The sequence below is a fragment of the Cryptomeria japonica genome, chromosome 9, assembly GCF_030272615.1.
Source record: "Cryptomeria japonica chromosome 9, Sugi_1.0, whole genome shotgun sequence".
In the NCBI taxonomy this organism is placed as follows: domain Eukaryota; kingdom Viridiplantae; phylum Streptophyta; class Pinopsida; order Cupressales; family Cupressaceae; genus Cryptomeria; species Cryptomeria japonica.
In genome coordinates, this window is record NC_081413.1 from 12589828 (window position 1) to 12602643 (window position 12816).

At 34.7% G+C, this 12816-nt stretch overlaps 1 protein-coding gene across 2 annotated transcripts in view; it reads right to left on the reverse strand.

Moving 5' to 3' along the window:
• Positions 1-232: 232 nt before the first annotated feature.
• LOC131077162 (HMG1/2-like protein) overlaps positions 233-12816 on the reverse strand; it is a 35386-nt gene continuing 22802 nt past the window's right edge. For both annotated transcript variants that reach the window (XM_058014598.2, XM_058014599.2), the window contains exons 2-8: positions 1612-1689; positions 1332-1451; positions 1185-1242; positions 1025-1069; positions 860-940; positions 675-761; positions 233-577 (exon numbers count right to left, since the gene is read on the reverse strand). In XM_058014598.2, coding sequence (XP_057870581.1) covers positions 545-577; positions 675-761; positions 860-940; positions 1025-1069; positions 1185-1242; positions 1332-1451; positions 1612-1689 — 502 coding nt within the window. In that variant the 3' untranslated portion in view covers positions 233-544. The remainder of the gene's footprint in view (positions 578-674; positions 762-859; positions 941-1024; positions 1070-1184; positions 1243-1331; positions 1452-1611; positions 1690-12816) is intronic.

The following is a 12816-nucleotide window of genomic DNA, read 5'->3' on the forward strand; positions in this document are numbered from 1 at the left end:
TCTGTGCAAATAAGAAAATAAAACAATATTTGTAAGTTCTTAGGCAGAAGACATTGGGATTAGCTCATGTACATCTGACATCCCATCATATTTTGAACATTTTCATTCTACCCCATAGAAAATTTGGAGGTTCAAGATGCAGTTCAATATTTCCCAAATTTTTATTTAAAAAAAGGAATTGATGACAGAAGAAAAGTACTTCCATGAATACTCCATTTTATGCACAAAAACATCTTTAACTACCTGCAAAATCATATTTAAAAGTGCTTTCTGCAAGTGATTAATAGTAATTAAAATCAACAATTGAAATATCAAAGCCATTGATGGTGGACTAGGCTCCAAACACTAAAGTGCTTATATCAATAAATGTTGATAGATTTTACTTTACAGCTATCTAGCCAAGCTACAATGGCTCAAAAACTTCTTTAAATAACATGCTGTACAGAGACGAGAATTTTGGCTACTGTCATTAAGTAAGATTTGGCAAGAGAACAGTAAATGAAAATCTTCTCGCTGCCAATATCTCTGCTACACTTCAACACAATCACTCATCATCATCCTCTTCCTCGTCCTCCTCCTGCATTACACCAGAAAAAGCAGTCAGCTAAGAAGACTTTACACCAGAAGAAAAGGGGGAGAACAATTTTGATAACCAAACTGGCAAGGATGTGTACCTCTTCATCATCTTCATCATCTTCATCATCATTTATCTCAGACTTGGACTTTTCAGATTCCTCTTGTGCAACTTCTTCAGCTTCATCCTGAAGTGAAAAAGACAACACATTACAGAAAATATAAACCTATCATAGCCAAAACAATGCATTTTACAAATGAAATTAAAGAACTTTAGTAGACTGACTTTTTTTTTCTTGTATGATGTCATGGATTTCTCATACTCAGACTTCAAACGTTGAGCTTTAGCAAGATAAGGCGCCTTTTCCTGCAACAATCACCAAAGAAATCTTAAATGCAAGAAAACACATAAATATCATTCAGTCAAACTGTTAAACAAAAAACTACACACCTTCTCAGACATTTCCTTCCATTTTTCACCACACGCTTTGCCAACCTGCAAAAGTAGAACTAATCTCAGAACCCAGATACATAACTAGCAAATAAAAATAGATTTAATACAAGCAAATACAAGGTGAAGTTGCAAAGAAAGATGAACTCTTGTCACTTACTGCTGTTACTCCTTTTACATTTGGATTCTCTTCTTTAAAGGTTTTTCGAAATTCCTCTCTACACATAAACAGAGAATATGACAATTAATTAAGAATAACATTCAACAGAACTTGCAGATTTCAAAGATGCTAGTTAAAGCCACTTACAAGAACACAAAAAAAGCAGTCGGAGGCCTCTTAGGTTGGTTAGGGTCCTTTTTGGCCTTAGCTTCTGCTCGTGATGGCTTCTTCTTTGAATTTGTCTCCTTGACACTGAGAGACTTCTTTCTGACAATTTCAAAGATGAATACCATTTAAATTTAGTCCTAAGACATAGATATTGAACGAAAATAATCTACACCTTGTGGATGGCAAGGGCAAGTTGAACCTACAAATTATGGTGATATTTGAAACTAAAAACATATTTTGCCATGTTAATTAGACATACTTATCAGCTGCCTTCCTATTCTTGGTCTCTGTAGCTGCAGATCCCTTTTTGGCCTTTGTTTCCTTCATCCTTCTCAGTCTGAAATCAAACGAACAAGAAGCTTTGCATTTCATTATACATGTAAGGTCATTCACATTTCATTACAAGTGTAACCATCATAGCATAGTATAACTGCACAGTCGCCATTTTACGACACGGATAAATTTATGTGATTTCAGAATGCACATCAGGCATTCTTCTAACACATTCTGTGATTTCAGAATACATGCATTCAATTGAGCATTCTAATTTCTAACACACAATTAGTATTATAATACATGTCAAGCATTGTAATATGCTGTGATCAATCAATTGGAGGCTTGCATTGATGATACATGCTAATCATGTGAAGTGGTAAACTGAAAAATGGTTTGGATAGCCAACCAAATGCCCCAAGTTCCACCCTTGGCTCATCCTGTTGAGCCAGTAGCTCAATCCATAAAAGCTCCAATTAGAATCGGGAGTGCTGGACTCTTTCTGATGTCACTATACGAAAATAAATTCTGAAAAAATATCTTTATTGCAAATTTCACTTAAATATTCATGCAACAAAATACCTCAAGAACAATTAAATACATGGAGCATTTCAACAGAAAACAAAATTCAGAAATTTTACAATATTTCTAATTCTAGGCACTTCATGGCTTCACTCTCTTTCAAAATCTGATTTTAACTTTCATTTCACATCTCTCATGACTTCCTTGAACACTACCAACACACCTGCAGACTCATTCATCACTTTCTTTTATTCCTATCCTCTTCAAAAGATGATTTTCTACATTTTTCTTGGCCAATCCTCTACAGCTACCTACAAGTTCTTTCTCCAAATTTGCTGCTGTTGATTGCTGCTTCTTAAAACCATTAAAGGCTGCACTTTATAGAGGTTAAAATCTTTGTGAGGCACCAAAAGGAGGCACCCAATTCTGCTCTAATTGGAGGTGGAAGTAAACCATCAAGGGTGGTTGGAGATGGGTGGCTACGATTAGTCTAATTGCTTTGATGGCAAAAATTAAATGTTAGTTTGACTTCAGATTGGTGATTTGTATTTATTTTAATTTTAAATTGTGGCTGTGACACGATTATCCCATGAATAGGAGGATTAGACGAAGATTTGGACAAATGCATTTAGGATGTTACTTAAATTAATAAATATGATTTATATAATTTATTGGATGATGTTAGATATGACAAGAATGTGATTACATTGGGCCTAGTATGGGGTCAAAAGTAGCAAAAGCAGCGACGTCAGGTGTATAGTTTGAACATGGTGAATTTATATTTTGCCCTTCTTTGAAATAACATCGCAGCTAAAAGATATGGCATTTTTCAATGAAAACTAAAATATATGCAAGTCAAAATGGAGTTGAATGGAGTTAGTTCATGGATAAGATAGAGGCAAGATGCCCCAATTAGCTAAAGGAAAATTGAGTTAGCGAATGGATATGGAATATAACTAGTAAATTGATATGGATAAGAAATGGCATTGTTTCAATGAAAAATAAAATGTATGCAAGTCAAAATGGAGTTGAATGGAATTAGTGCATGGATAAGATAGAGGCAAGATGGCCCAATTAGCTAAAGGAAAATGGAGTTAATAAATGGATATGGAATATTACTAGTAAATTGATATGGATAAGGGATGCCCCTGTAATACATCGTGTGTCAAATACAAACTATAAAGAAGCTACTAATGCTTCTTGATTGCAAGTTCATTTATCAAAAGACCAAAAATCAAAACCATTTTCACACATATTTCTTTTTAATAAAAGAAATTAACCTTTGTTTGACACCTCTTCTTTAACTTAAATTTTGTGTTTGTAGCTTAAGAGTGTGTATGCTCTCCTTTGGCACCACAATGCAAACTTGAGGATCACAAACACCCTTCCCATTTGCTTCACCCAAGAGAACTTGTGTACACTTTCTCCTCAAACCTTAGGACAATCTTGGAGATCAAAAACAAGTCACTTTTTATTTTTATTTTTAGCAAACCTACCTTGGACTTCATCACCAAGTGACAACCAACCCTTTGTTATGGCAAAGGGTTACAAAAAATTTAAAGAGAATCAAAAGACTCTCCCATTGAGTGACCTCTGTTATTTTTGGCTAAGCTTACAAAGTGAAGACAAAGAGTGAGTTACCCTCTTGCACCAAGCCACAGAAATATCCCTCTATTAATAGAATTGGGCCTCACATACCTTCAAGTATATTAAGAAGCTAGAGCTACATTTGTAAAACTTACGTTGATGATAGTCTTCTAGATCAAGACAAATCCCCTTGATAATACATCAAATTTGTTTTGACGAATCCCCTCGACGCAACCAGTCCAACAATCCCTTTACATATAATGATGATGAGAGCCTTGTACACCATAACATGTATTTGACTAATACATTTGATCCCTTTGAACATAATGATTAGTGATAGTCTTGATGATGAAACTCTTTACAACATCATTATGAGCAAGCTTACCACAGGTCATAATTGTCCAACCATGAACACCCTACCAGTAGGGTTATCCCTATGGTAATCTTAGGAAGGGAAACACTGTTCTAACATGGTCTGCATAAACAATTCATGTTTGAACTCCCAACCTCACGGAAGCCCCTAGCAGCCTCCATCTCCCAATGTAAATCCTTCACCATCAAAACCTTCACAATCCTATCATGCAATTAACAACTTAATCAATCATCCAAATTACAACCTAATCCTATCCCACTTAACTTAGGAATGTAAAATGTTCACCAAGGACTACAACTAAGGAACCTTAACCAAAAGCATGCATTTGAAGAACTATACCCACAAATCAATGTAATCATGCTTTAGAAAGCACAAACATATTGTTAGCAATGAGGTTATCAATTCAAACCATGGTCAAGTTGTCCAAGAGCCTCATAGTGCTCCTGGAACCCAATATCAAGTGATATTATGCAAAAAATATCATCAATTCAACAGCTATTAAGCATATGCAAGATCATCCAAGAACTATGATCCGAGCAAATCAACCCATATGGCAAGCTAAACAGAGACATTTCATAAGATCAATAAAATCCAAAAGTATCATAAGGTTCAAAGGAATCCCACTAATCAACGTGCATGGCTAAAAGACTATTGAGGATCTAATCCACAAAAGGGACCTTGAAGTGAAACAAAGTACATCAATCTTGTCAAAGAAGCTATTGGAGTTATATTCCAAAGCACAATCAACCTTGCCTATTCCCAAATCAAGATCAAAACACTACAATTAATTCCATCCACAATAACCAAATCTCACGAGACCCAAACCACCACATCAATTCTATTTCTCATCCCACAACTCCCCCTTCCCATGAGGAGAATATTCTCCCCATTGAACAAATAAAAAAGCATAGCGGCAATCAAGCTCTTGAACACATCAAGCATGAGTAAAAGCAAGTCAAAATGGATAACATTAAGCATATAATTGATTAAGGTACAACTATGAATATCACCTTCATCCAACCATCTTCATCAAAGCAAGTTTCCTCGCAAATGAAAAAAAGGCAAGTTAAAATGGTTCTTAGCAATACACTAATGGGCTAGAATCATGTTTCAAAAGCAACAAATATCCCATCAAACAAAATATGTCAACTCATGAGATACAAATGAAAAGGATTAGATCTTCATGAGCAAGGCATCCTAGAATTTGTACTAGTGTATCCAAATCATGGATATTGAAGCATTGGATATAAACCTCTTAGTGATGCTTCAATGATTGTTGAGACAACTTCATCCAATGCAAACATTGAAATAAAAACCATTCATAGCCCCCTTTAATAACTTTGTTGGCACCTCTACCCATACCATCAAACTTCATCTCCAACATCTTAAACACCTTGACTAGGGCAAACAATGCTATACGTATACAAAGTAAAGAATCAAAATCAAGCGCCAAATCAAGAACAAGTGCAAAATCAAAATGAATAATAAAAGGTGGCACGAGTCCAAAAAGCAAAAGGGATGCCAAAGAGCAATAAGGACACATAGCAAAATGTCAACCACACTTTACATACATGTATGCTCCACCTTCACAATTACTATTGATCTTGGCATGCAAAGCTTCATGATCCAATAAGATTGCTGGTCCTATGTCCAATCCCAACTCTAAATCCATGTCTAAACTCCAATACTACCTTCACATTCAAAAAGCCCCATCCCAATCAAAGCGTATAAATTTTATGTCCAAATCCAAATCCAAAATTCTTGAATCTACATACCCAAATCTAAATCCAAATCAAAGCACACCCTAATCAAAAAATCCCAAATCCACCATATCTTAGGAAGGGCACTTTACCATGAGGGCTATGGTGGTACCCTATTGAGATGCTCACATTCAAATAAACCCAACACAACTATCAAAGAGCATCACAACATGTGAATTGTACATTAGTATAATAATCCTAACAAAACAATTATGCAAGGTATGATACTATTGTGTGCCAATTGCATCTAGGTCAACTACATCAAATAGACATGAACTTAACACTTAAAGGCTTGAAGCAATAGAATCAAAAGTAATTGAGAAATCTTAAAAACCTAAATACTATAAAGAAAAAAAAGTTCAAAACTCATTCGAAATTGATTATCATTGCATCTCAAGCAAGTACCATGAAAAAACTCAATTTTTGGGTGTCATACATAAATTGGATGCCTATGTAAATCTCTCACTTCAATACAAGCTCCATTCCATCATATTTATCCCTTACATTGTGCCATCCCACAATACCTATCAATCACATCCACATAACCATGTCATCATACTCAAATCATCCTCCCTTTTTTTACCTTGACAAGAACAAGAGCAAAATGCTAAAAACATGTTTTAGACACTTCATAATGTCCAATCATTTGTTGCAATTACTACTAAAATCTTGTTCTCCCTCAATGCATATTGCAATGCAAAATCATAAATATAATATATCAAGGGCATGTTATTCCTACGTGATGTAATCCTTGGAGATCACCTCTTAAACTCCTTCAATCCATCCCATCCCAATTGCATTCAATGCAACATTCATACTTGGTCTCTAGCATTAGTTTTACCCAAAGAAGCAAAAATTGCAAAAAATCACAATTAATGGTAAAAATCATGAATCATTGGTTTTCACAATTTTTCCCCAAAACACTTTAATTTATTGATTTCCCCTCAAAAAATCACAACAAACATGTTATTTTTTACTATTTGGTGATTTGTTTTATTAATATAAGGTTTTGACAAATGTTTTAGTAGGCGAGTTCATTTGTTTTAAATCATACCTTTCTTCATGATTGAAATTTATGAGTGCATTTCAAATTTCCAAGTACAAAATGACAAACAAAGTTTGAACTAGTGTTCCACAAGTGTTTTTGTCATCTGTTATGTTTTCCTTTTCCCCTTAGAATTTGCCTCTCTCTCTCTCTCTCTCTCTCTCTCTCTCTCTCTCTCTCTCTCTCTCTCTCTCTCTCTCTCTCTCTCTCTCTCTCTTTGCATTCTGGTTTTCCAGAGTAGGCATATAATTTTGGTTTTGGTTTTCCAAAATGTGCATATAATTTTGTTTTTGGCCACACAAGTTGTAGCCTTCACAAATTTACAACAAAACATGCAAGTGAAGTCAAACAACATTGATTGTAAAATGGGATTCATTTTCCACAATAGGCATATAATTTTGTTTTTGGTTTTCCAAAATGTGCATATAACTTTGTTTTTGGCCACACAAGTTGTAGCCTTGACAAATTTACAACAAAACATGCAAGTGAAGTCGAACAACATTGATTGAAATTGGGCTTACCTTATCAACCATGTAATGCCCCAAACTATAAACCCTTTGAGTTTATATTTTCATTAATTTTTAGTTTTCCCTTTTTGTTTTTAAAAATTTAACTCTAGTTTTTTAAATTTTAAGATTAAATAATAAAAACTCAAATTAAAGTACGAAGCCAATTCAAAGGTTAATCTTTTCTCTAACCCTAAAGCATACGTAAGATGGACCCCTGCAAATAAAAGTGGCATAAACTCAATTTTGACAGTGTCAATTTTGATGGTGCGGCTAGAGGAAATCCGAACTTGTCAATGACCAACAGCATTCTAAGAAACAATTAAGAAAATTTGATTAAGGTTCATGACAACAAAACTTTCAGCAAACACAAATAATGAGCCTAAATTCCATGTTGCCCTACGTGGCCTTGTGTAAAAGCTTGGTGCTTGCTCGTTCAATCAATGCTCTGCATAGGCATCAAACCCCAAATTGGAAGTTGAGCATGTTTTGTAAGGCAATACCTTATACTCCTTGACATATTCAAAGACTTAAGAATTAGCCTCATGTTCAAAGAAGAGAATGATAACACTAACAAACTAGTGAATGTGTCGATAGACATGTCTCGAGATTATTATTTGCAAGCTCAGCTAGAGCATGGTAGAATATTGCACTAAATCTTTTGTCCTTCACTACAAGTAGAATGAATTGTCCATAATTAATCATATATTTTGTGTCCTTTGTCTTACCTACATTTTGTTTTCTCTTTGTTGATGCATGTCTGATAGGAATGAAATTATGTTTCCACACTCCCGGTTGTCAAATGAATTGAAAAGACTTCCTTCAATGGTGGCATTTTCATCTCCTCTCTTTCAAGATGGATACCACCATTTGTCATTTAGCCAAGAAGTGCCAAAATAGCTTTCAAAGGAGAGGTGTTTGATCTAAGGCTAAAAAAGGTGTTTAAACAAATTCAAGGATTGTGTTATATGCAATCAAGATGGGGTTGGGCAATGTTTTTCTCACTCCCAATCACATGTACAAGGTCATGTAGACATCTCTATGTTTGTGGCAGTCTTGTTGGATGCATGGGAGGCCAAAGTGGCTATTTGTGCATTAACAAAAGGTCATCAAAGCAGCAGCATTGAACATGATGGTCTAAATGACTTCTTTGACGATGCAATAGTTGGGTTGGCCTTCTACTCATACATTGGGAAATGGCCCCTCATCAATCCACAATTTGCAAGCCCTTGGGTTTCTTTCACAATCAAGGTGGTGGTTGTTGATAAAGACACTTGCATACTCAAAGATAAAATGGGCCATTGATTTTCAAAGGCAATTGCAAATATTTTTTGCCCCTTTTGGATGCCAACTAGTCTTTTTCTATGGTCAAAAACAGCTTGGGCTCAAATTAAGGTGGTGTTGGTGAGGATGGTGTTTTTGCCATGTTGCAAGGTTAAATATAGCAATCAATATGTGTCTGTGTTTATGAATGTATATATATATGTGTGTGTGTATGTCTCCAAGTTAATAGAATGTACAAGCAAAATATCATGCTAGAATCACTCTCCCTTGGACAGCTAAATATGTTATATTTAATTTTGAATTTTAGTATATTGGGTATGGCTCCCCTTGAGCCATCTTTACCAATCAAAAAATATATATTTGAATTAATTTATTTATTTCTTGATTTTAATACTTTCAAGTTATTAATTTTAATATTTTTTGGTTGTTTTTATATTTTAAATGTCTACTTTAATTCTATCATTTAATATTTTTGTTTAAAATTACTATAGTGGTTTTAGACTAGACTTGATTTTTATTTAACGTTTATTATTATAGATTTAAAACTTTTTACTTTTTAGCATTTTTATATATGACATCTCCAAGTGCCCATCTCTTTTTTAAATGGTGTGTTTGCACCATATTCATCTCGATTGTTGTACCATTACAAATAACCTAGCAACTATAGTGTGATCTCTATTTTAAATGAGGTTCAAAAACGACAAAAGAAATGGATAAATCCATATTCTATGTTTTATGAACTAAACTCATTTTATTTGCTCTCTGTCTCTCTAGAGTAAAAACGCCCTTATATTAAATATCTACAAGTTTTTATCTCTATTTTTATATGTTTCTAAGTTTATTGAAAATTCAATTTTTCCCCCAAACAATTTTTCCAGCCATGTGTTGACCCATCATCGACTACCGCTTGAGATAGCAGCCCAAGCAATGCAATGGCTACCTAAAAGTAATCCAAATCCAAAGCATGATCTCCAAAGCAACTCATCCATGTGAAAGCACTCCAAATCCCTAGCACAATCTAGCATAACCATCCCAATGAGGCCAACCACACAATAGCAAAACAAAAACCCCAACTAAATCTCATCATCCAACATCTTGCAATTTTACTCGTCATCATGCTACAAACCATGTTTAGTTCTAAACAAATCATTACATCACTATTGGGATATTTCGTTCTCAATCCTCTCATTGTTCTCGAGGTATATCATTACCACATCAACAATACCATCATTATCAAAATCTATCAATTGATTGCATCAACTTGATCGAGGGGAAATTCTTATTTATTTTTTTACCATTTTATGCATGTTTGTTTGCTTGATGGTGTGTGTTTCTTTTGTCACTTATATTTATGAGTCACTCATTACGTCATATCATGAACAACCCCATCATAGTCTTCCATATCATGGTGCATTAGATCATAGGTCTACTTACATATCAGCCCCTATGCATTTGGCACATCATTACCCTAGTCCTTATACTTACGTGCATCGTGACCAATGCTATAGCAAAGAAGTTGCTCAATATATTTGGAATCTCCCCACTGATTCCTCACATGTACCTATGATCATCATTAATGTTCATTACCCTCAAAAATTATAGCCCATCAAAAATCTCTTCACGTGTTTCAACATCAAAAACTAATCATCAATCCCTACCAAACTATCAATCCATACTAAAATCCCTATCCCAATGCCTGGGCAAATTTATCCAACCACCCCTAACCTCCCCCCCCCCCAACTTCATGTCGTTCATTTTTCATCAGCTTTCCCTGCTTCTATCCTTTCTTTTTTTTCAAAAGACAACCCATGCTCTCTCTACTTGCCTGGCTTCTTGAGAAGGTATACCTTATCCATATCCATTTATTATCTCTACTTTACTTTAGCCAAGTGAAGTGTCTTGTCCCTTTATCCATATCCATTACTATCTCTAATTTTCTTTAACTAGTTGAGACATCTTGCCTCCCCCTTATCCACGTGTACTCTCTCCATTCTCCTTCAATCAACTAAGGCATCTAACTTCCTCCCTTCATCTCTTCAAATGCTTAAATTTTGTTCTTTGAAATAACTTCTTTTTAGTAACGGCACCATTTTAAAGGGAGGCGAAATGTAAACCCCTAAATTTAACCACGTCATAGTACCATTGCTCTCAAATGCTCCATGTCATGGCACTACAATGAATCCACAACCCGAGGCTAAGTGACAAGTTAACACTTACAAAAAAAAAACCCCAAGGAGGGGAATATTGTTCCAAATTTAGTTCTTGGGGCCAAGGCATCCCATGTAATGTGTTAATTCACAAAAAACAAAAGGTTGTATTTTACCCACAAATCATCCAAGTGACTATTGTTTGGAAAATACTTTCAGCACAAGCAACCAACCAAATTTCCGATAAATATTTTAAAAAGTTAAAAGCTTAAGACCATTACAAAGCTAGCACTTGGTTAAAAATTGTTACACAAGTTCTGGGATATCTTGTATGTAGATTTCTAAAGACCAATGAGAGAGCTACATAATTTGAACACTTCTTGATATCATTTAACTACAAACAGCATCTAAGTTAATTCAACAAAACCTTCAAATAAATTTTGGAGGCCCCAACTATGGGATCACTAGATTAACATACAACTTATTCAAATCAAACACATTGCACCACTCTGGGATGTTTATATTGCACTCACATTGTGAGCTAATTCCATAATTTCTCACTAACCCAACACCACCCAAATTCTGAAACAAGAAAACCACAATCTTTTACTTGCAATAATGAAAAAACCAAAACCTAATATATGAAATTCAGATCAAACACATAGCACCACTCTGGGATGTTTATATTACACTCACATTATCAGCTAATTCCATAATTTCTCACTAACCCAACACCACCCAAATCCTAAAACGGGAAAACCACAATCTTTTACTTGCAGTAATAGAAAAAAAAAACACTGATATATGAAATTCAGATCAAACACACCGCACTGCTGCTGAATGTTGAATTACATTAGAAGTTGCATTGACCATACAAATTTATAAGATAACTTCTCACCAAACCAGAAAAACAACCATCACTTCCAAAAAAAAAGGCAAGCAATTCAAATCCTAATCCACAAAATTTAGATCAATCACACTGCAATGCTCCTGGATGCTTAGTGGTTATGTCATACAATTTGTGTGTGTTTGTGTTTGACAATGAAAATTTTGGAACAAGATCATCAGCTGATAAAATTCATGTCATAATTCAAATAATGTAAACACATTATGACCACAACTCTTTTAGTCACAATAATAATAAAACTGAAACCTAACATATGAAATCGGGATCAAGAACACTGCACTGCTGCTGAATGTTTCATTACATGGCAAGTTGCATCCACCTTACAAATGTATGCGATAATTTCTCACCAGCCCAGAACAACTGGAATCAAAAAATAGAAAGACAACTGCCACTTTCCAACAAAATAAAGACAAACAGTTCAAAACCTTTAATAGAAGAAATTCAGATCAATTACACTACGTTGCTCCTAGATGCTCGATGGCTATGTCACGAGGTTTGTATTTGTCCTCGCATTCAAATATGAATAAGTTCAGAATAATATTGCCATCAGATCAGATTCAGAAAAAAATTGCAGTTCAAATAATATAAAGCTGCACTTTTTATTTGTATTAACTATATTACACCAATCTAAATAAAAATATATTAAATACTAATAACATTTTATAACATATATATATTCAAAAATTAACATCTCGTGCAAAGATCTATCTGATAGCTGCCTCAAGTCCCCATTGTTTGGCACCAATTGCACATCGTTGTTATTCTTCAAGCTTTTAAACTTTAAAGTCGGGTATGGGTGAATAAGATGGTCATTGCAGGTATGAAATGTTGAAATGGAAGCAATCTTTGGCTTATCACAAACAATGGGAGAATCAACATGGAGCTTGGGCATAGCAAAAGAAACCATCACTAGGAGGCTCAGAACTGCGATCAGGTCATGGTAGAATAAAGACCCTAAAACATACAGAAAGGGCACAGCACAACCAGACAGAGAACAAATTGGAGAAGATCTGTTTCTCTGACTTGCTGCAGCTTGCAGATCTGGAAAACCCTTGATGCC